The sequence below is a fragment of the Coloeus monedula genome (genome assembly GCF_965178545.1).
Source record: "Coloeus monedula genome assembly, chromosome: 1".
Taxonomy (NCBI): domain Eukaryota; kingdom Metazoa; phylum Chordata; class Aves; order Passeriformes; family Corvidae; genus Coloeus; species Coloeus monedula.
The window spans coordinates 124348592-124373630 of NC_138781.1; the positions used below are offsets into that span (position 1 = coordinate 124348592).

General features: G+C 42.9%; 1 protein-coding gene across 1 annotated transcript; it reads left to right on the forward strand.

The window, feature by feature from the left end:
- Positions 1-5578: 5578 nt before the first annotated feature.
- Positions 5579-19909, forward strand: VXN (vexin; the record flags this gene model as incomplete). The annotated part of the gene is made up of 6 exons (XM_082296322.1): positions 5579-5645; positions 8570-8625; positions 14452-14599; positions 17086-17147; positions 18810-18895; positions 19723-19909. The coding sequence occupies 6 exons, from the start codon at positions 5579-5581 to the stop codon at positions 19907-19909; spliced, it is 606 nt and encodes a 201-aa protein (XP_082152448.1).
- Between the last annotated feature and the right edge of the window lie 5130 nt (positions 19910-25039).

Here is a 25039-nt window from a genome sequence, read left to right on the forward strand (position 1 = left end):
ATTTTAAAACACCTGAAGGATGAGGATTCTAGACTTGTGTTTTGTTATTAAGGAGAATGTGCCATGTCCATAGCAACACCCACAAAAACTCCTTCCTGTTCTCTTTTGGGTTTCTTTTCTCCCAGGGTTAGCTCTGTATGGTACTTTCCTAGTAGTGGACAGAGCAACTGAACAGATTGCAAGTAGAACCGAATTAATAAAGGCAAATGCTTAAGTGTAAAGGCTAATAGGACAGAGGAAAAGGACAAGTAAAGATCATCAGTTCTACAAAAATCAGAGATCTCGGGGGCTGCTGCGTGACTTGAAAAGTACTGACCTCTATGTAGCTTATAAGCTTGAAAATCCTCTCTTATGTATTTACAGCATTAATTCCTCTTGTTATCTGAGGTGATCTACTTTAATCAGATTCCTACAAACAAGTCAAATGCTTACAGCAGAAGATCTTTGACACCCCTACTGGCAGTGTCAGTGGAGAGGACAAAGACTGAACCAGCAGGAAGATCAGATAAATTGCCTCATCTCAGCAAAAACTGGTTTAGGATAATTGACATCAGAGTGTCCCTGCTCCAGACTCTTGCCTGTGTGCTTCATGGTCATTTGACATACTGGTTGCACAAAAGATACCTCAAAATAATCACATTTCAAAGACACAGCAATTCTGAAGCCTCCTCTGTCACAGTGCCATCTCCTGTGCTACCTTGCTTCTTCACACAGGCTGCATAACTTAAGTCTGGATCAAAAGGGGACTCCTAAATTTGATCCTGCTTTTGTGCCTTTAGTGCACCTTCTACTTCCTATTTTCTAAGTTTCTAGTCCCGTGGCCTCTGAGTCCAAATAATGATGGTCATTGTTTTAAATTCAATCTCATTCTTACACAGAGCTTAGGCCAGAGGAGGCAGTGCCATCTGATATCGTCCAAAGACCTTTCATCCCCATGGAGCACATGTGTTGCATGTGGCAAAAGGAGCTTGATGGCTGTGTGAGGACACACTAGAGACATGTAAGGTGACAGCTCAGGTTGCCTTATTCTTTAGACTTATCCATTGGAGAAATCCTAAATATTTTGTGCCTGGTTACCCAAGAGTAGGTTTTACTGCATATGGTGTGAGTATGCAGTTGCAGTTGAAGCAAGAGGGTTACCACTGCCTAAATCCAGGAACCACAGGACAAGATTTGATTAATGTTCTTGTTTTCCCAAAACCAGTTATGTTTATAGCAGGAGAGAATAGTCAAAATAATCTTAAAATGTTTTAAAGGAAAAAATTGGGAGTGAAAGAACCCTATCCAAAAATCGTTGTGCTTTATCAGGGGAATAAAGACCTCACTGTCAGTTAGCTTAAAATTAATAAATCAAGGACAAATGTAGTTAAAGATTAGCATCTTAATAAACTATTGTTGTCACAGCTCAGTTTGGACATATCGCTCCTTTGTTGACATTTTTAATGCTTTCTGTGGATTACCAGTGCATGACCAGTATACGAAAGCTTGTTAAGCCTCCACGTGCTCAACCTGGCCTTAGCTTTAATACTGGCTTAGTGCAATCCCTGCTGTTGGCACAACCTCTGCAGGCCTGAAACCTTGTGGTGCTGGGCATTGTGTTTCTACCTAATCGTCATATGGACTTACTCAAGTGTGTTTTACAAGCTTAGGGCAAATTTGTGAATGCCCAATTATCTATATGTAACTTCTGTAAGAGAAGCCAACCAGGGGTTTTGTGGTTGGGGTTTTTTGTTTGTTTTTTTTCCTTTTTTTCAGAATTCTGCAATATCTTTCTATAACTTTCCAGGTCTGGCTGGTATTTCCTTTCCTGGTTAGCAGAGAAGCCTGTGCACTCATCTTTTCAAACTGCACAGCTCTTGAATCTCTCTCTCCTGGTTCCCTGTAGAGAATTTAAAGCTCAAAATGTTTTTTGAATGCCTCAGTCTTATTCCCATTCAGGAAAAATCTGTTGCAGCAGCTTCTAGACAGATGCAAATTCACATGTTACTTTTGAAAATTCTTCACTTGTTCACAGACCTTTAAGCTGTGCGGTGGTACTTCAATTTTGAACTAATTTTGCTGTCTGCTACAAGTGTGAGGTGAAGTTACTAATAGTGTATCTGTCTCTCTATTCCTTTCATTCAGAGAAAAATAACAGATTATGTATGAGGAACTGACTTTATAGTTTGCTTTTATGGTTGGTTTTCAGTTATTTGTGGTTGTAATTCTGTGGCCCTAAACTGAAACAAAGCAATTTTCCTTCTACAAAAATTGCTGCTGGCATTGCATCATGCAGAAGTGGTTTAGGGTAGATGCCTGCAGTATGCATGTGCAGTTTTATCCCATCTTATTTTTAAATGGTTATCTGCACATCCCTCTGGTACCCAATCCTATTCCAAAAATACATGGGGTTTATCCTTATCATATTGCTCAGCTAACAGCAAGAAATAGGCTCAAGTGGCTCAGTACAGATTAGATTTGCCTCTTATGCAACAAGGTACAAGAGCCAGGGACAAGCCAGAGACGTGCCTTGGGAAGAGCACTGTCTTCTGTGGGCCAGGGAATCCCTTGGCAATACCCCTTGCACATGTTGAGAGTACCAGGTTGCTTCCCACCAACTTCACTGGAAGAATACTGCATTGAAAAGGGATTCATTTGTTCACAGAGGCCAGTAAAAATAAGGTCTAGAGGTTTCTGATACTTATCTTAAATAACTCAAAGTTTTAATTACAGTTTTTATAACCATGTTGTTTTTTTTTTTTCATTTGATTCCTTTCAAGTTTACCAGCTCTGGCATACTTGGTAAACAGGACAAGCATCTACACTAGTTTCTTCCAAATATGTCCTAACAGATTCAGGCTTTGGAAAAAGCACCCTTGCCACCTCCTCAGAGACATTTCACCAGTTTATGGGATTTTCTGCCATTTTTACAAGGTTTGATATGACTTCTGCTGTTTTCAACAGTTTTTTTTTCCTTTCAGCCTCAGCAAACATTTCTTCTCTCCACCTTTCCCTCCTTTCTACCCAAATTTCCAAGAATAAAATACCTTCCCTGTCCCAGACCTGCAGATAAGGTTAGATGGGTGTTTAGTCAGACAGCAGGTGTCTGTTCTCAGGTCCTGAGTTCTCCTCCTCCTTCTCAGTTGTCCCTGTTCACTTTTGGTAACCTTGTTCTGGCACCAGGAAATGTTTCGATCCTTTACTATCAACACCAAGAGTGGGTATTTGGTAAACTGCTGTATCACAGCCCCCAGGGAGGAATTTGGATTCCGCGTGTTCACTTGGGAGTCTCTGGTCAAAGACATGCCCTGGTGCAAAAACTTCTTAGGGTCTTCTCATGGCTGCAGTGGCACTGTGGGAATTAAGTTAATAGCATATTCTTCACCTTAGCAGAGAAGGAAAGGTTTGAGCCTGGTTTCTAGACATTTTATCTAGTTTGGGGGACAAAGAAATTATTCACAGAGTCAAAAACTGTTTGGTTTTCTGCTCCTACCACAGACTGGAGTAGGGACCTGGAGGGAAATACCATGTGAGACTGTCTGATGTGGCTCTGCAAGTTCCTAGGTTGAATATTGTGGAGTATTATGTCTGTCCTCCTGAGCCCTGTTTTTCTGTCTGAAAGTGATGTCAGTGCCTTTCATCAGCTCTCTGTGCAGTGATTTGTCCCCAGAGCATCCTGTGCCTTGTAAAGGTGTGTACCTGCCTTGTAATGCAGTGAATGCCAGCTGGTAACCAGCTCTAGAGTCTCACTTCAGTTTCCACATCCCACCAACCCTCAAAGGATGAAGCACCCAATACTTGTTCTAATGTTAAAACCCCATCTATGATTTGAAAATATCTGTAGGTCATACCTAGAATTAGGAAAACAATGACTTAGGTCCAAAAGTGCCCCTCTTCTCATAGAACTCTGAATATCTGAAGGTGAAATAAAGGAGGGGTTAGATTTGTTATAGCTTTTTTTTTTTTTTAATCGACTATTCAGTGTTGGTCTTCATTATTTTTTTTTTTATCCTTTTGAAAGCTTTTAAAGCCTCCTGCATAACCGCCTCTGCCCCATTCAGGGCTGAATGGACGGTGCGCTGATCTTTTTCTCGGTGGGTAATGGATTTGGGTTGATTGCTTGACACAGGGACAATAGGGGGGTAAACAATTGCCTTCGCACCCGTGCAGCTCCCCATCTGTTGAGTGCGTGCGCCTTCAGAGGCAGCCGGGCAGGGACAGATGAATGCGCCAGCCGAGCCTGATGTTAATGACATCAGTCATACAAGCAGAACATGTGGCGCAATAAATCAAAAACTAATTGAACTTTTGGTTGATTATATTGCCGTCCCACTGCCTGCTTCAAGCACGGCGCGGCTTCCTGGGACAATGCCGCCAGCCCCGCAAAGGCTTTGCTGCCCCTGGACAGCAGGAGCCTGCCCTGGGAGGTGACAAGTGACAACAGCTTCTCTTCGCTCACTGCTTTCTTGAAACAGCGATACCTTCCACTCAACCAAAATGCTTCCAGGCTCAGGATGGCTATTTGACCAATATTTATTATTTCAAATAAGAAACGTTCATCAATATGACAGTGACAGCCCATGTTCACTGGCACTTTCCATCTGGGACTGTTGGTGGCAGACCTCTATAGAAGAGGACAGCACACGTGTTAATTAATTGTTTTTGTGTTAATTAGACAAACACGTGGTAGCAATGAAGGCTATTCATTAGACTGATATAATTTAATATCATTATTCACACTTGAAAGTGCTCCAACTACATCAGTTGCTGGAGCCTGCAAGCCAAAATTCTCTGTCTTGGGTGTCCATGGCAGCATTAAGTCACCAGAAGTTGAGGGGGATGATATTCATAGAGGTGGAAAGGAACAATTTCTGATGGGAGTATTAAGAAATGAAAAGCTTTGGCAAGAAACCCCTTTATTGAAGTGCATAAATATGGGATTAGGCCCCAGAGCCATCAAGTCAGGAGCCCATCTATGACTGAGACACCTTCCCTCCCTTTGCAACCACAGAAGTGTAGGGGGCATGGAGACCTATGCACATCTGCCTTTTGTAGACATCTGCTTTTGAAATTTTACTTTGAAATGCCCAGGATTCCAGTATTTGTTTATGAAATGAAAAGGTAAAGCACAAAATGCTTTTCTTAATACACCTAGAATCATCTCCTCATTATATATAGGGACCAAATTTTTATGGTAAATGTTTTAAAGTACACATTTAACTGAATTTATTTCAAAAATCCTTGCAGTACTTCTGTAAACATTTGTTTGCCTATAGATTAGACTTTAATTATTAGCTCTCTATTGCAGAGGTTTCTTCACACTGGTAAAAGGAAATGTAAAATAAAATGCTCCTATCTGAGTAGAGGCTTAAGTAACAGCTAAATTAAATCTTTGTGTTAATATTATTCATCGAAAGGCAGATGGGAGCAGAAAATGTTGCAATGAAGAATATGGAATGAGATGAGATCACAGCATCAGTCTGTCCTTTGTAGATCTGGACAATGATCACAGAGCCAGATTGGATTAGTGAAACCTATTTACCAGAAGTTCAGAGCGGTTGCATGAAGCTGAAAGGCAGTCAGTAGGGAGAGGTGGAAAATGCACCAGATTTACAGCTGCAGCGATGAAAATTTAGAAGTTTTCACCACTGTGATTTCATCCAAATGTGAGTACATCAAAATCTAACAACTGCTACGGTGCTGTCTTTTAGAGGGATGGGACGATTAGCAACGGGGAAACGTTTGAAGTGAGCAGCTCATCTGTTCTGCCGTGCTGTGCTCTGCCTGCAGCCCAGCACTCACTGCTGCTTTCTCGAGCTAATCCATGCAGGTGCTTCAGTATTGTGGGTCTGTAAAATCTTTGGCAAAATTGGGAGATCTGGAATCGGTGTTGCTGTACCTATGAGGTAACTGCTAAAGTGACAGCTTGCAACTGTGTGGCTTTTCTGTGTAATAGAAAAGAGAATTAAGTTCTGCAAGCAGTTAGAAGTGGGTGAAGTGCATGAATGTTGAATTTAAGTCTGCTGGCTCAATAAGTGGAACATTTCCAAAGCCATGCCCTGGAAATGAATGCATGATTAACATTAATTGCTTCTAATGAAGAGTAAGAACCGGACAAAGCCCAGCCTGCATTTGATTGAACAAATTAGTTTAAACTCAATGGCTGCATATTTCAGCAACAAGAAAGCAGGGAAAAGCAGGGAAAACAAATTGTGGGGCCAAATCAGATCCTTACTTGCAAGCTGCAAGCATGAGCTCTCAGCTGCTTAATTTTGGAATATAAGTGGAAATGACAAAGTGAACCATTACAGTAATTGTATTTGTTGCCCGAAAGCCGGGCTGTACGTACAAACATCCCTTTACAGGCAAATCCACCTACATTCTCTTCCTTCTCCAACTCTCTGCAGAAATTCGTGTTTGCAGGGACATCCTCGCAGCCCCACTGTTTGCATTGCTGCCATTGTATTCCCATGCAAGTGGGTCACTTCTGGCTACCTCTGTGATTCACCCTTCTTTCAATGCCTATTCAAGTAATTGCATGTTTGCTGGTGCTGCGACTTCCCTTTCATGCCTTGCCTTCCTTCAGCCCCTGTAAGCCTTTTGCCATCGTTCTGGCAGATGACAGGCGATGAGGGACTGTGAATCATATGTACTCTGAAAGTAGGTAAATTTATTACTGTTAGGCACATTTATGTGTTGTTCGTTTTGCAACAGCCTGGGTAGCAGCTATAACAGCACAACAGCACTTGCTTCTGGTAGAAATCTCTAAAAACTGTACTCCTCACACTGTGTGGTAAAATACCTAAAGTACCAGAGAGACAAACAGATAATTCCTTGCATCACTAATCTTTCCTGCACTTGAGTGTTTTGCTTATGAGTAACTAGTTTAGTCCTCACACAGTGAAATTCCAGAAGTAAAGGTGATGGAAGCTGCTTCATAAACAACTTAAACAGCATATTCCTAGGTTTAAAAAAACCCAAACCACCTTCATTATGTTTGTCTGGCTTTCATCCCACACTCACCACGGTTTAAAATATAAAATGTGTCCTGCAGGAGAAGACAGTAAGGATCCCTGAGGATACCACACCGTGCAGAACAGACCATAATCGTACTGACAGCTTAGCACACTCTGGGCAGGCAAATAACTTACTTGTGATGAGTTCAGTGTGGAAGTGCCCTGTGCTGCAATGGGCTGCCCCAGGGGCCCTCCCATGTTCCTGTCCAGTTCCATTACAGCCACAGCACAGGCCAGAATTTCCTCTCTGGTGGGGTCCTAATGCTCGGTACTTAGATCCTCACTGGGGTGTGGAGGGGTGGCTGCTAGACACACACAGGCTCTCTAGGAAGCGTGACCTTGGTCTCGCTGCCAGCTCTGCTTGTAGCAGAGCCCTGGAAAGCCCAGTCACTTGTTATTCCTGCCATCTGAGGAGAGGAGTTTGGCTGCGGTAACAAGCAGCCTTGGATGACCTCCAGCTGCTTCCACAGCTCCAAAACTCTGCAAACGGTAATACATAGCAGCGATAAGCACTGCGAGTCCTGGAGTTAAATGTATGCCAACAACGTCAAGGAAAGCTCACCTGGGGAGTAGGAGTCACCCATCATCCTATAACAAACCTTCCTGGCTCTTCAAAGCCTTTGGATTATACACAGAGCCTGAATAGGAAACCCCCATTCACGTGCCTTGCCCCCAGGGTCAGCCTTTAGAAACGGAGTTAATTCTCCACATTTGGCAGCTTTTTGCAAGCCTGTTTCTGTCACCGGCAGCTAAATCCTGCAGCTCCAGTAGCCTGAACACAAGGCAGGGTAAGAAATGATGAGAGGGAGAGCTGGGAGTATCACAGTCTTTCAGGCCAGTTTCAAGTCTAACTCAAACAACAAGAGTTTAAAGAGCCTTCACTTAGTCCAGTAAAACTGTCACCCAAAACCAATTGCTTCAGTCCAGACAAAACCTTGGCTTATTGACCTGGCATCCTGTGTGTCTATTGGCTAGTTCTATGATTTTGGTGTCTTCATGGATCTAAGAAATAAAATTGAGAAACAGACTTTAAGCAAAATGTCCCAAGCTAAAGAACTGAACGGGTCAGTTTGAGGATTGAAAAAGAAAACATTAGGCTTAGTGCAAATGTTGTGCTTTGGACATCATGCAGTAAAAGTGAAATAATGTCATGAGGGAGTTTGAGCTTATTGATAAAGCCTATAACTAGATAAAAATCATAATAGTCTCCAAGTTAATGTATATACACTACTGAAATATTGGCAGGTGGAAGGCCAGATCAAAACTGAGAAAGGAGAAAGAGTGTTCCTCCTGGAAGCCTATGGGAGAGGTGCAGAAACGGGATAGGCTGTTGCCCTGTGTCCACAGATGTCTGTATTGTAGCTAGACCATAGCTAGACCATAGCTAGAGTATGGTCTCTGAGACGACATCAAAGAAAACTTTCTTTTGGATTGTTTCAGCTGGAATCTTCCTTAAACCCTTTCTTGTTCCCCCTCTCTCCACCATGCCCCCAGTGTGCTCTTACAGAGGACTTTTAGAGGCACTTGTCCACCTCCACAGCATCCTGACCATGTTCCTGTTCTTCTTTTTGCAGCATGTAGTCCTGCCCGAAGACGAGGCAAAGCTACGCAGCACATCCTAACAAAGAGTGTAAGAAAAATCTCCTTTCCTCTCCCTATTTTTTTTAATTCTAGTTGGCTATGCTTACCCTTAAAAGTGCTGTGGGTAAATAGGAAGCAGATCCTTCAGGGTAAAGAAGTGCATCAGTGTCTGATGCAAGGAGTGGGCTGCAAAACAGAAAGGCGAGTTTCTGTAAAGCTGCAATTCATTTACAGAAGTGCTTTGAAACAAAAAATAATACAGTCTTGCCATGAAGAGCCAGTCAAAATGAACATAGTGGCTTATCAACACTGGCCATCTGAGGGAATCACAGACTTAATTCTTATCCATAGAGCCTTCACAATAATTCCAGAGAGACATGCAGGAATGAAAAGTAAACAAATCATATCAGTACACATGTTAATCAAGCAGCCAGTATCCTAGGGAATTCGGGAGAAAAACACTGTAATTTCGACCCTAAAGGTTGGCGCTGAGCCATCCAGGGAGGAAGTTTGTCCCCTGGTCCCAGCAGTGCTTGCCTGCCCTTGCCTCAGCCCCAGTGCAGAGGGCACAGAGGAAGCTTTACCCACTCCCTGCAGGCGAGGCACCCCCAGATTCAAATAACTGAACATTTTTCCTGCTCTGAGTAAATGTCTTGCAAGTTCGGGTGCTTTCACACATGGGTGTGAGGTTTCTTGCCTTCAGAGACAGTTTTCCCTCCTTAAATCTACTTGACCCATTCACAACCGCTTCTACAATCCTTTTAGCTGATTTGCAGGAATGACAGTCTCTTCTGCATATCAAAGTACTTCTTACAAGTTTGGGACTCTTCTACCAAAGCATTTCTTCTCACCACAGACCTGTCTCCCCTCTAGCATTTTGTTGAAGTATTTTGCTCCACGGTCTTTCCTTTTTCCATGCCCTTTCCTACTTCCCAGCTCCATCCTCATTTTTAGAGAGCCTTTTCTTTGTATTGCTGATTCCCTGATGTCCCCACAGAACTGTAGGTCCTCATTACCACACTTATCTGTGCACTGGAAAAAAAACTCACTACACTCACTCCCATCCCCTCTTTCGGTTATTAAAGCACATCACAGGATCCCAGTACATCACAGGACACCTGAAGTGGTCCCCAGGAAGAGTCACTAACATGTCTGTCATTTTTTTGGGGTAGAAACTATGCATGTGTGTAATTTTACCAAATTGTGACGGTCTTGGTTTTATTGGTTTTGTCCCACAGCTCAGGCGGAGATTTCAGAATTACTCTTCATTCCAAAAGAGGATGAGTCAGACTGCTGGAGTGTTACTCAAAATAAGACATTTTGAGATATCCCACTTTTATTTGTTAAACCTTTGGTGTATTTTGTTTTCCATGCAATATAAAAACAGCAGAAATTGACCAAACCAAAAGTGAACTATTCTGACTTGATGAAACAGAATGCTTAGATAATTCACCACTTTTTTTTTTTGACAAAATTTCTCATAGAACTATTCAGCTGAAAATTTTCAGCTGGCTTTCATCAAAATCAAGGGCAATTCTATGTCTGTTATCATGTTTCAAATCTCAGTAGATAGTTGTTTCTACTAAATGGAAGCATCTAATATTTAATTTGGATTGGATCAGCTGCTGTGGCAGCACTGTACTCGTAAAGGCCTAAGAAAATAAGATAAGAAAGTCCCTGTTTTGTTGCTGTATTTTAAGAGGATTGTTTTTTTTTTCCTTTGGGGTTTTCCTGACCCCAATTAAGGATGTCGTTTGATTGGCTCTTAGTCATGATGCAGGCAGCATCGCATTAGCAGTGGGAGCACCAAGCCTGAGGAATGGTCTGCAGCTCCAGCTACAAAAACAAGGATGGCTCTCAAACCAAAGTGACTGGCACAGTCACCTCTTAGACATTCCTCTTCTTCAGTGGGATGCAACTGCTTACAGCTCACAAGTAAGCATTGAAATAAATTGCACATACTGGAATAGACGTGCCTGTGAGGAAGTTGTGATTGCCGATTTCTAGACCCACAGAAAAGTCTCAGAATGATTATTTATTTTTCACTTTTACATCTGCACCTGCAGTCAGAGCTGTAAAAATGCCTCAGCTGACATACAGTTTTCTGCTCTAGTGATTGCAGTGGATGCACAACTTTAATCCTCAGCAAGGACAAAAATAGCAACTAATGTGGACATCTGCCAGACTTTTTTTTTGCAGCAGAAATACTCAAGCAGTGTAGCATTAAGTGATTTAACATTCAAATTACTGACTGTGGGGGGTAACTTCCATCACATACAAGAAGCCATCCCAAAAGCATGATAATGACTGCAGGAGGGTGACAGAAAGGGGGAAACACCTTTTATTTTAGCTGAGTGTTTCACCAATATGTATATTTGCAGTTCCTATTGCCCTATTAAAATTATTTCCAGTGATAGTAGATCCTTCCCTTCTCTTCCCTTCCTCTTCTAGCCCCAAAATCCCTTGGGTAGAACTGTCTGGACACCAGTACCTGGCTACTTTGCAAGAAAGTAGAAAATACCCCTATGCATGCTAGAGCTGCCATATTAAAAATTAGCTCAGCATTAGGCCATCAAGAAGAACTTAACTCTACAAATCTGGATTTTTCTCCCCTAACACACATTTTGTTGTTCAGACTCTAACTTTCAAAGTTTTATCCAAAGCCAGATATTTCATTGTCACCTTTTCTGGATGGTGTTGGTTGGCAGTGGGATTTTAAGTCCTGGATCAGGATGGTTGGAACAGGCTCTCTGCAACCATCCTGTGTCCTCCATGCCCCTTCCCTCTTAACACAGCTAATTCCGACAGTAGGCATGCCAGGCCTCAGTGCTCTCATGTGCATGGCAAAGAGAGCTTGCTGAGCTCTGATTGCAGAGTCGGTGTCCTGCAAACAAACGGGGCCAGTCAAAGGATTTACAGGTTCCAAAAACAGTAGGTTTTTAGAGAGCAGTTTGCTAATTCCGCATAGTTCGGCTGACTCTGTCATTTGCACAGATTTAAATCTCCTGGTATGTCTAGAAAAGAAAAGTGACTCCCAGTTGATCCTTCTGCCTTACCCTAGGTACCCTAGAGAAATGTCAGCTCCATTTTAGCTCAAAACCAAGCTACAGCAGGTTTAGTTTCCTGACCTAGATAAGTCTTTACATATTACAGTAATGGGTGAGGTAGCCAAAGTCACTGTGAAATCTTGAATTAGGAGATAAGGAACTCCCAAGTGTGCTACAACCAAATGCTGCAAAGATGTTCACTAAAGACATGTTATTGTCATGGGTTATTGTCATTCTTTTAAATTTTGTGCCTGCTTTGCTTTCTCCTAATTCTTATCTCACATAAGGTAAATAAGTAAGTAATGAGTATTTTGGACCAAACCACTACAGTTATAGAGACTGCACTGTTGTCTCCAGCTGTAATAGAAAATGAAACTGTAACTTATTTATACAGATTCTACTGCTTGAAGGCATTTTGGCATTACTGACATCATACGTAACAAGGAATCTCAAAAACATAGACAATGTGCCTAAATAATTCTTGCTATTAATCAAAATAAAAATCCTACTTCTTTTCCCCAAGCCATATTTCATTCTGTGCAACATGTAGGCAGAATGCTAAGTTTCAAGTCCGTGGTGGTTTACACTGATCAAAAGAGCCATTTCCAGGGTTAGAGGTGACTGCAGCCAGCATCCTACTTACCAAAAATGCTCTTTCCATGACAATGCAAAATAAGTGACCTCAGGTGTCTCAGCAGCAGAGGTTTGATGACATTTTCTGTCACACACCAGCTAAGTGTGTCCAAGAGCACTGGGCATTTTTCCAGAGATGGTGGGAAAAGATGAGCTTTGTGACGTTCCTTGAAAGCTGGAAGAGCTCGGTTCACACGAGGCAGACTCCAAGGACTGTCATTAGAGACCCCTGCCAGCCACAGTCTCATCATATTAGTACTGAAGACAGGTGTCTCCACTGGTGTCACTGTGGTGAAGGGGGTGATGCCCTGGTAAGCAGCTTGCAAGGTTTGTGCGGTCAGGGCGTGTGTGGACACAAGAGCCTGTAGCCTACAAGGAGCTGCTGCAGAAGGATGGGGAGGTGCTGGACCTGGTCCAGGGGCAGCTGGAGGGAGCCAATGCCAACAGCTTAAGCAGCAACAGGAGGCGTCTCACAACCAGCATCACCCTCATTTCAGAAACATTGGAGCAGTGCTGGGGCTTGGCTCTTTTGGCAGCTCCAGATTTGTGATCAGTAGAGCTGGGAGCCAGCTGCAGCCTCCTATGGCATCTGTTTGTCTTCAAGGACACCAGTAGTCCCTTTAACTTAACACTGAGCATGTCTTTAGGTAGTTTACAGCACACAGAGTGTGTTAGGCTGTGTGTCAAAATCCACAGAAATAGGAGAAAAGTCCTGTTCAGCCTTGGATTAGGCTTTGGTTGCCTTACCTGCGTTTTCCAGAAGTATTTTTGCCTGTTGTTGGGCAGTTTCTGCTCCTCATCCTACTAGTCAGTAGGATTTAAGTAGTATAGCCTTCTCTAGACTCCTGAGGGTACATGGAGACAAAAGATTTAAAAGTGGTCAGGTTTTTCTTCTTTCCTGTTTTGGAAAACATGGGTTTGCATGTGGTTTTATGTCTGTGTAAAAAATCACCTACACAGAATATTGCAGATTAATGGCAAACTGAATTAAAACTTAATTAGAGGAAATGGACAATTTGGCGTGAGGGGAGATACTTGAATAGGGTCTTGTTTTTATCTTGAGTGTGTGTTAGAAGGCAGAGCAATAGATAGAATTAAGGCTTTTTCTATGCCAGTAGTGGGCCAGTCAGTTGTTGGTCTCAGTCTTGAGACAAAATAACTATATTTATATCTAAAACATGTAGACAGTAACTACCACTCATCAGTTAGATGCAAGTAACTGCTTTTCTCATGATCTTCCAACACAAGTAAGTCTAATAGGAAATACTCTGAATAGTTGCCATCTGTCTTGTTTCCTTGCTGGTTTGGATCTTCACCCTGTTTAAGTGGTTCTCTGTATGACAGCAGCAAGTCTTTAAGGAAGGGTGGAAAAACACCAACAAAGTATGAAACACTCTTTCCGTGCTCTTGGAACTTTGATCTTCTTGAGAAAACTCTTTCCAGACCATCCTGCATTACAGTCCTGATGAATCCATTTCCTTGAGGTGCATCCCTGTTTTTTCAAACTCACATTAGCTCTGGCCTCCCCAGTTGCCTGTGACAGCACAGTGAGTGCCATGGCTTAGTGTCTTATTGATTAGAAAAGAACTTGATTTTTTTCATGCCTGTTTTCAAAGACTGTTGGAGATATGAGGGGGAGGGCTGGTGCTCAAAGTTGCAGCTGTCAGTGAGTTTTGTTTGAGTGAGCTAATGTTTGTGAAAATTAATCTCTAGGAGCCCAATTCCTCACTGCCTCGTATTCTCTGTAGTCATTTACTAGGTACAAAATGTAAGTTCAAAAGACAGGACAGACCATAAGGAAACAGCACTTTTAATTCACATTGCATAAGTTTGACTGGTTTTCCAAGATGTGATGCAATAAGAAATTAAATCTGATTTATCTCGGAGGCATATCCTATACAGTAGAGTTTGGAAAAGAGCACGTTTCAGTCTCCTGAGGAGAATACAGAAAGGTGCAACTAAGTAGCTGGGTCCCAGAAAGACCCAGCAGGATTTTCCTATACTTCTATACAAAGCACAGAAGCTGGAGCCAAACAAAATCCCACAAATCCCTCAGTCCCCACCTGACAAAATCCCTTTTGGATGACAGTAAAGCAGTGGGAGGAACAAGCAGCCTTTCAGCTCCCCCATCACCTCGACAGACCACCTAATTCCCAGGGCCGGGTGTAATGGGGTGGTTTTCCTCTCCCCTGTAGGTGGTGGCCATATCGGAGCGCCAGCCCCAGCAGGGCGAGCTCCTGCATGTGCTGTACGAGGCGAGGGGCGAGGAGGAGGCGCGGGGCGTGGGCTGCCTGCAGGGCGGGCAGCGGGGAGCCTGCCCCGCCAAGGGCACTGCCCAGCACGGTAAGTACAGGGAAAGGGCTTTATTCCTCCGTGGCTGGAGAACATTTTTAGATACTGCAGTCTTCCAGTTTGCAGAAAAGCAGGAACTTTATTACGTACCTGGAGGATAATTCCATGCTTAAAATATCCAGAGGAATTAGTGAGATAATGACCGTGGCATTGCTCAATTTATTCAGAGTCATAAACTCACTTTATGCAGAGTCATAAACACTCCCTGACAATACTTTAGAGATGATAAATTGTAAATTATTGAGTTTGCCTGAGTCATCTTATTGTATAAGATCCCTGTTCAGTTGCTTAGAATTAGCCAGAACATAATCATTTGGGATGAGATTTCAGATTCTGGATGTCAGCCACAGACCTGAATTTTTGGCAACCAATACTTGTTCAGCATATTTGTAAGAAACCGTGAAGGAAAAATAGAGCTTGCCAATACAAAACCAAGGAGATGAGTAAACATAAACAGAGTGGTCATGCAGCTCCTCCAACACTGCTGTGTTATGTTTGGAAGATTGAAGCTGGAGCAGGGCTGTGCAGTTTCACATGGGATGGCCTTTTAATCAAAAATACATCTTTTGCTCTCCTTTGCAATGTCACCCAGATGCAGGCAAGTCATATGCCTTTAAAGAAATCCCAATGGCATGTTTTTCCAAGAGAAACTGCATATTTAGGTGTTAAAAGGTACAAAATCTCTAAAGCAGGTCCATGAACATGCATGTTCCTCATATCACCAGCCTGCAACCACACTGCACATAAGCCATCCCATTAAGAACACAGACCAGACAAGAGAGGGGCCTGGGAAACTGGGAAGGAAGGAACTGAGCCTGAGACCATAAGGAAAGATCTCAAATCAGGACCAGAGCCAAGATGTGGCTGAAAAAAGAACTGGAGCTTCAGGACTGGAGCAGGGACAGGAGGAGGAGTGGCTGGGACTGGCTACAGGGTAAAGGACAGCAGAGAGCCAGAGAGCCAGAAGGGAGGGACTGCTGGTCACTGCTGTTAGGGGAGATGAGAGGTAAAGGATGACAGAAAGGTGCAAACGAGAAAAGCTGTAGGAACCTAAAAAGAAGAGCAGAAAAGGGGAAAACAGGTTTCATAGGAGGAGAAAGGGAAATGAGTAGGCAGAACTTAGAAACTAAGTTTAAATTAGAACAAAAAACAAACAAACAAACAAAAGATCACAGGTGAGGCCATTAGCATGTTTGTTGCTAGCATCAGAAATCCTGCACAAATAGCAAAGCAGGACAGTCCATTCCAGCATGTGAGAGGGTACTTCTGGAAGTGGAATTCATACTGCATCCAGCCATCACTGTCCTGAGGGGAGCAGCTACAAACCTGAAGCCATGAGGACTTTCTTTTGCTTAGATATTTTGCAAAAATTTGCGAAAACATTATCTAGTAAGAGGAATGGGCTGAAGGGAAGAATCCGACAGTATAAGAGAAAAAGAAAACCAAACAAAAAGAAAAAATATGGGCATTAGCTGAAGCACTGATGCCTGGATCCACTTGCTGAATACTGTTAGTACCTAATATGCAAGATGAGAGGAGGTAATTGTATTAACTTTGACGTGAGGGATACAGTAAGGTACCTAATGGAATTACTGGAGGGAGGGTGGAGCAGGAAGCAAGAAGCTGGTTAGGATATTTATCATAGTCAAATATTGCCCCCAGAAGGAGAAGACAGTTCTGATTGCCAAGTCGTGCTGGTGACAGCACTATAAGCAGCACCCTGGCTGTTTCCATATTTGCTGTCATTATTTATATTCCTTTGGTGGGAGCAGTAGAGAGGTCCACACTCCCACAGCCAAATAGGAGCATTTGGCTGCAAGAAAAAAACTGGCATCCCTCACTCATTTATTTCTTTGGCACAGTGAGCAGGAATGTCAGTGAGTATTTATCCAGGGATAAGTTATTGGATGAGCAATTACTTGAAACTGAAGGGTAACCTTCAGAGTTGAGGACAGCAGAGAGAGATGTCACTCAGCCACAGGCAAAAAGGTGGAAATCCCTCCCTGTGACAGGGCAGACATAGCCCACATCACTGCCTAGGTTAAAATAACTCTCCAGGGCAATCCAGAAAGGAGAGAATGATCTCCTAGGTAGGACAAACCTGCAGTGGGGGCTGAGGAGCAGTATTTGGGCTCTTTGCCTGTAGAGATACATGAGTGTTTACAGAGGAGGAAAGGGCTCCCACTTAGCTTGGTCTGCTAAGGGCAGTTTCATCATCTCATTTGAAAAGTCCAGGAGCAAGCTGAGAGACTTTCCAGAATGACTTAAGCAATCCCACAATCACTTATTTTGACATCACAATAGATGATCATAGTAAAGAAAACTCTGCTCTTTTGGCTATAACCAAATCTGGTGGGACTATAACCTGTATCTGGGCTCTGTCCATGTCTGTGTTTTACTGCATGGAAGGAGGTTTTTCATACAAGCTGTGCCAATGGGATAATTGCAGATAATATCATGTTTCTTATGCTTTGCAGTGGGAATTACTGAACGAGAGTCATCCAAGTCCTATAATCACCTGTTGGACGGAAAATCCTTGGTAAGCAAATAGAGCAAGACCAACTACCAATGCATCTTAAAACCTTGTACCTGTCAGCATGTCCCACAGTAACAGCATGTCAGTCTGTTGCAGTACCTGCAGATTTCACAGCCTTTGTTAAAGCTTGAAACATAATTTATGCCAGAGGATCCCTTAGCGGAGAGCAGAGGCATAGGACAGAGAGATGCCCCTCAGGGAGCAGGAAGAGTGGTGGGATGGAAACAGGCATGCTCCTCTTCTGGATACTCAGCCACCTGCAACAGCTGGGAGAAACTAGCCTCTTGTCTCTCAGGGAATTTCACAAATTGGGAAAAAAAAAATTTCTCAAGTGGCACAAGCATCAAATAATTTGTACTCTCCAGTTCACCAACCTGACATGATAATCTCAAAAGTCAGAAACTTCAATAAAGAGTCGATGGGAAAATCATTGTACAAAACCCCAAAATGTGTCCTCTAACAGACAGAAAAAATACTTTGGTTAAAAATTACTCACCTTTACTAAAATGCTCTCCCTCCCTTCTTTGTCTTACAACCCCCCCTAATTTTCATAGTCCTTGCATTTAATAAAAATGAACTTTTTCAAAGAGAAAAAACTATTTTGAATAGTTTCTGGCCAACACCAGACCATGCTATCAAAACTTTATGGCTTCAGAGGCTCTTTTGGATGTCTGAAGCATGCTTGCTAGCTGATAGCTGGGCTACACGAGAAAAATGACAGTACAATACTTAAGGATGGTTCAAACTAATGTTATTCAGTGTAATGAATCTAATCGAACCTACCAATAATTAACACAGTTAAATTTCAAAGGATGCTTGCCAAAGTGATTTCAAATGTCTCTAAATCTTAGGATACTTGAAAAACACATCTAAATGTACCCAGTCTCAGATTAATCCTAGGAGAAATAGCCCTAGAAAGCTTAAGACCAGTTATGGTAGTGACAATAATATGAACATTTTTTTCAGGATTGCAGGTAAAATCAGTAAGTGTTCTTATTGCCTGAAATAATGAGATCACCTCAAAATTTTTGACATTTTTTTCTGTTTCAGGGCAATTCACACTTTAATTTACCATCTTGGAGGATATGCTATTCTCAGAGACCTGTTTATGGGAAAACGTGGCTCAGTTCTGGTGGGCAATTTAGGATCAAATAAGACAAGGAGGAAGTGGGTGATCAGGCACTTGTGGGGCTGTGGCAGAACTGGAGCATAACCAGGACACCCCATACCACAGAGCAGCACCCAACAAACAGGGAAACATTTCTGAATGCCCAAGGAGCTGTGATGGCTGAGACATCTGCTTCCCAGGCAGCCGTAGAGGTGGAGACCTGCAAGAGACAGGCTGCTCAGTCTGCACAAAACCTCCCTGCCTCAGGAAGCTAAACAGAAAAACTAGGGAATGAGAAGTTCTGCAAGCATCCCTTCTTTGACGGGAGGTAGAACTCTCACTCCTGCAAGGCCTGTGCTGAGCTCAATGAGAACATTCACATGAGCAACTGGTAGTTGTGTGGGTGAGAGTGGGGCAGTCAAATCCTTAACCTGCTTTCTCTTGTTAAGAGATTTACAGTATTTATTGGTTTTCTTAAAACAGCCTCTTTCCTCAGATGAACCAGTGTCCCTACTCATCAGTGGTATTTCCTAATGATGTGCTTTATCCTCCCACAGATTCCTCCATCTCCAGTTGCCCATATCACAGTGAAAGCTGTGGCTGTCACAGGCTCGCCCACACGCAACCACGCTTCTGTGGAAGAGTAAGTCCCTTCCCACCCTCCAGCCATGCCTCTTACCTCTTGTTTCCCAAAGGCAGGGAAGATTGGTAAAAGATATGCTGATTTTATTATCAGCCATGGCCATTTATACAGCTATCTCAGTGCCCATTACAGCTCTACTTTATCACTAGAAAAAAATCATCCTAATTCAAAATATAAGTATTTTTCCCCTAGGAAGTCTATAATATTTGCCCTAAAATGTAATTACAAAATGTAATTAATTAAAAAAAATTTATGTCTTTAAATCTGATTAAGGAACAGCTTGACCATAGTACAAATGCACTCATCAGCAGGGAGTTAACCCAGACATGGATCTGGGTGGGATTTGAGATGCCACCATTGTCTCCTGAGGGACAGTAACTAGCTCAATGTCACAGTGTCCTCGCACTCCATACACTCCTCTCAGCCAGTGGAGCTCACCACTCCTGGGCACCACCACATGGTCCCTGGGACTTTGGTGGAAGGGCCCAGCTCTCTCCTTGGGCAATCCCCCCGGTCCTTGTTGGGTGGCAATTGCTAGAGAGGATGCACTTAGAGTGGTCCCACTTGTAGTCCGTTCCCTTGTGTGAGCGTTCCCTCTGACACTGAGAGAACAAAGGCCACCAAGCTGAGTGGTGGCAGCTGCAGCATCCAAGCCCCCAGACCCACAGAGCCTCTGCTCATTCCAGACTTACCAGTCCCAGAGATGGGCCAGGTATGGATACACCTTTCTAGCCAGGCAGCTCTTGGTTCTGAGTGCCTGGTCACCATCAGCAGGGAAGAAGGGCCGGGGAGAAGCCCTCTGTACACATCTGTGTTTTATTTGTTAGCCACAGGCAGCGCTGGAGGAAGACAACAGAGTATGACCTGGCCCTGCCACCAGGGGCAGAAGCTTCCCTACCGCTGACAGGAGGCAACCTGTGCGGGACACCCAGCCTCCTGAGGAAGATGTGGATGAAGCACAAGAAGAAGTCAGAGTACCTGGGGGCAACAAACAGTGCTTTTGAGGCGGACTGATAAGGCTCAGCATCACTTGGAAAGGCAGAAGGTCCTTCAGCAGGACAAGGTGTTTTTAGGATCGATGAGGGAACAGACACAGCACAGCTCATCCAGGAAAATTATATCCTCTTCTTACTTGATGCCATTGCCTCAGAACAATGGGAGAAAGACTAACTAAGGTAAAAATGGTGAACATGATGCAACTCAATGGCCTTTCCTTGTTGCATTACACTAAAATCCCAACTATCCCACTAGATTTACATCTTGACACAATGATGCTGAGACTACTGCTGACCCATTCACCATTTTCTATGTCCTGTCTGAATGAGCTCAGACTTGCACAAGAAAAGCCTGCCAAGAGGTTTGTGTATTCCTGCAAGGCAACAGGTTGATTACAGAGTGCCATTAAATCCCAGGGATCTACCACTGCTTGTCGTCTTTCCCCTCTCATATCATGAGATAAAAACCACACCTTGTGATATGCTTGGCTGAATGACACATGATAAACATCTTTTTTCCTTCAGTTTTGATGTTTCAAGTCAGGAGTAAAAGATGCAAAAATTCTAAAACAGTGGGCCAGAACTGAGCAAGTTTGCAAGCATATGTACCAAGTTTTGCTATATGACAAGTGATTTGTGTTTTAAGGTGTCCTGTCAGATCAAACTATGAGCAACAGGATAACCTCAAGGGATACTTTCTGCTGTAGAACCTGCTTTTAAGTGAAATGCTAGTCAGCAATTTACCCTCTACCCACGTGGCAGAGAATATCACATTAAGTGCACAAAATACTGGGAGGAAGGAAAATTTGTAAATGGTGCAACTAGGTGACTAAGTGTGAGATATTTGCATGTAAGAGACCTGTGCTTATGAATAGATGGATTTAATGGAACTTGCTTTAAAAAAATTTCTCCTTTTTTTTTTTTTTTTTCCAATTTAGAAATTCCCAGTCAAGTCCCCTTCAGCTTTTCTCCCAAAAAAGAACAGAACAGTTTTACAAAAAAAGCTTTCACCACTGTTATGGACAATGTTATATTAGTCATGAGCAGTACTTGCCTTCTGTGAGTGCTCTCCTAGTTATTAAAAAAACCACTGGTTTCCCTAAATACAGAACTTTATATTTAAAGTTGGAGGAGGCGTATCTCCTGTTGTTCATAGTATTGATGGCCTCTAATCTAACTGCCAGTGCACCAAAGCGTAAATTAAAAATAAAGGTCTTACCCTGTGGCAGCAGCAGAGGGAAGGAGCTCCCATCTGAAACTTGCTTGCCTGCAGCCAGTGCAGTGAAATGCACTGAGATGCCATCACAGACAGTGCCATGATAGTGAGGGGCAGCTGGCCCTGGTCAGGGGTCACCAGCTCAGGAGTACCAAGGGACCACCTGAATGGGAGGGAAAGGCAGCCAGGTCTTCTGACTTTGGGTTGAGTGGGGTGGAGCAGCACACAGCAAAGGTTTGCAGCTTAACATCCTGAGCAACCAAAGTTCATGGAATGGGAAAACAAATAGAGAAGCCCAATAGCTTTTACACAGAATACGTCCCTGATGGCTCCAAGGAGGGCATCAGGGAAAACCTGTTTAGGGCTGGACATGGTGGAAGCGGTAGTAGGATGGGGATGGAAGTTCTTACTTTAAAAGGTACTGTGGCTTTTCATACTGCTGGAGCCAGGTCAGTCCAGAGTCTGCCAAGGAGAGAGAAGCACTACACCTTAATGAAATACCTCTGTCAGCCCTCTCATTCAGCTGTCCATCACTGCTTCAGTCACAGGCTCCTCCTTCAGAGGTGCTTAACTAGTCAGAGGACAACTTTGCACCTAGAAATCACACAGGCTCTCCCTCCTCTTTACCAAAAGTAAAAGTCCTTCTCTGGTCCAGCAGCCAAACACTGGGATGATCTTCTCTCCTGCTTTTATTTCTTGCTCCTGGGAAAGAAGGAGAACAGAGTTCCTTGTGAACCACTTGCTGACAGTGGTGACCTGGTATTGACCATGTGTTCTCTGCCCCGGCGTGCAAGAGCAGTGCCGACACTCACTGGATGCTGCACACCCGAACAGCACCAGAGCAGGTTTCTCACATGGACCCAACCCACCTTTAAATTACAGCCTGCCACACTGACCCTGTGCAATGGTCTGAGCACCCTGACCCTGCCAACACCAGGTCCTCTATGACTGAACCAAGTTGGAGCCGTGGACAAGAGTTTCCTGAAACACCTTTTACAAATATCACCAACCACACTTCAGCCCCCTCCTCAGACCATAGAAATCCTGCCAGAAACCCATATGTGTATTTTTACACGTAGGTAAACCTAGTAAATTCAATGCTCCCTTGCATAGCAATACATACATTCAAAGAGTAGGGAGAACAGCAATTACTAGGTCCCTTTTTTGGTCTCATTTACTAAACAAAGCAAAAATAAGGATGATGGATGGACACTGGGAAAAGTTCATTTGCTGAATTAGATGTAATTAAGAGAGTGAGCATTTGTGGTATCTGCCCTTGTAGCTATCATGGCCCATAAAGCACCCAAACACAGTCCAGGACAGCAAGAGTTTTGTCTGTTGAGAAAGTTGCATTGTAGTAGTAGTATTTAATTTGTTAATTAATAGCTTTAAGCAGTATGAGGATGGAGGTGGAGATGGTTAATATTTCTTCTTAAAAATTGCTCTATCTTGATATGTGTATTTATATTTTTCTTATTTATTTAATTTATAATTTGGATCTACAAGAGAAGGAGCTGTTTACAAGAAGCATATTCAATTTCCTTGTATTCCAGGGACTGCTGTGGAGATTTTTTGTATTGTAGTAGATATTTATTTTATTGATTAAAAAGTATGTTCTATTCTTAAAAAAAAAAACCAAACAACAAAATAAACACGTAGCATGCGGTAACAGACAGGTCTCAGACACTTAATAGTTTTTGGGAAGCATTTAGTGGAAAGTAAAGGAGTGCGCATGGTGCTGAATAAAGGTGAACACCTGATAGCAAAGAACACAAACTTTGTTCTCCACAGCCTGAAAGTGTGTTTGTGAGCAGCTCCAGTATTGCACAGGTGGCAGAACCATTGTTTGTTATCAGACGTGCAGAGAAAAGCCCTGGCACTAGCAGCAGTTAGAAATCAGGTTCACCTTTACACACCTGACTTCGAGCACATTCCAGACACGACACTTGTGTCACCTCACTCCCATCAAATAAGAGTGCCAAGAAAGAGACTCCTCAAAGGTAGTTAAGGCTCTGGTAGAGAACAAAACCAATTGCTCCTTGTCTTCATCCTACTAGTTGTCAACAAAGTCACTGAACTTACCTCAAACACAACCCTGCCTTTGGAGAGCCCCTGCTGAACCACAGCCCAGCCAGAGCTGGATGGCACAGGACTGCAGGAGCCCAGCCTAGGCAAGATGACTCAGGACTGCAAGTGGAAAGACTTCAGGGTACAAGGAAAGAAAGCATATGGTGTTGGCATGGTGCACCAACTCTTCAGAGACTTCACAGCTCTCCATTAGAGGATGACTTGTTCCCTGCTTGCCACACTGCCCGTACTCACACAGGTCCAGTACAAAGTTGTCATGTTTCTGGTCTTTCCATTACAGACACCACCTATGTTTGGTATGAGCAGCTAGGGAATGTCCTCTCAGTGAGTGTCCACACCACAGGACTTGGCACAGATTTTTTTCCAGGACCTGGCCTCTGCTGAGAACTCATCTGTGAATAGCTCATCTTTAGCTGTGCATTAAAAATACCAGCATGAGTATGGAAGAGAATGTGGACATGCAATATATTTTCCAGATGAAGCTGTACAGAAAGCTGTGTTGGGTTTACTCCAGCACACTGTCAGAAAAATGTGAAATAGTGATTACAAAAATAAGTGAACTGTACCATTTTTCCACCAAAGCCAGAAGTTGTTAACTGTGCAGTCAAAAGCACCACCTCTGACACTACCAGACACAAGCCTGTTGTCATAATTTATAACATCTGCGAGAAGATGCATTTTTCAGACATGTTTCATGTCAATTTATAATTTTCTGTTCCCCAGAACTAGAGACTGACTAGGGCACCAACCTGGCAGAAGGAGACTGCAGGATGACAGTCTATCCCACTTATCGTCATTTATAATTAATTTCCCACAAATAAAAAGGTTTCTAATTTCTCCTCACCATTTCAAAACCATCTTTGTGATAGAATTACTCACTAAAATATGCATAATTACTTTGCATACCACTTTATTTAAATAAACTGTAGTGAATTTAGGCTAAGTTAATATATAAAATAATTTCTACTGATGCATGAAAAAAACCACCCCAGATATGCCACCCACCTTTCTTCCCCTTTTGCTCTCACCTTACAGGTCCTGTAGCAAACAGGGTTGCCAGAAGAGTCAGTCACAGACACATCACTGTTTGAGGGAATACCACACACTCTATTCAGAAAGTATTTAAACTCAAACATTGACATCAGCAGAATAATTTTACTTCTGTAAGTTACCCAGTCAGAAAAGTTGAAATACCAGAACTTACACAAAAATTGAAAAAAGTCAGATTTCTCAGATGAGATCCCTGCTAAAAATCTCTACAAACAATACAGATGTCAAATAGACCAATTATTTACGTGAAGTTTTTAAAATCCCAGCTTTAACACTGTAGATGATTCACAAGTGAGCAGCTCAACCCCAGACCTCACCCAGAGGTGAGTAATGATGTTATTCTGGGTAGTCCCAATCTCCTCCTTATGAGTATATCATATACCTCCTATGAGTATATCATCAATGTACTGGTAAACTTTCACTCCCTCTTCTACTGGTATCTTTTCCAATTCTTTTCCCATCACATGGTGAGCTAAGGTGGGTGAATGCTTGTACCCCTGAGGAAGCCTAGTGAAGGTATATGATTGCCTCTGTACACAAAGGCAAACTGATCTCAATCCCTGGGCTGCAATGGCACCATAAAAAACATGTCTTTAATATCAATAGTGGCCATACCCCTGGATGGTGGCTGTGAGCTCACCGATGTTTGGTGCAGCTGCTCTTAAGGGGTCTGTGTCAGCACCGAGGTGGTGGTAGTCTACAGTTCATCTCTATTTGCCATTTGGCTTTTGAACTGGCCACACCAGGGAACTGAAAGCTGAGTGAGTGGGGATAACAATTTTCCAATTTTTCAAG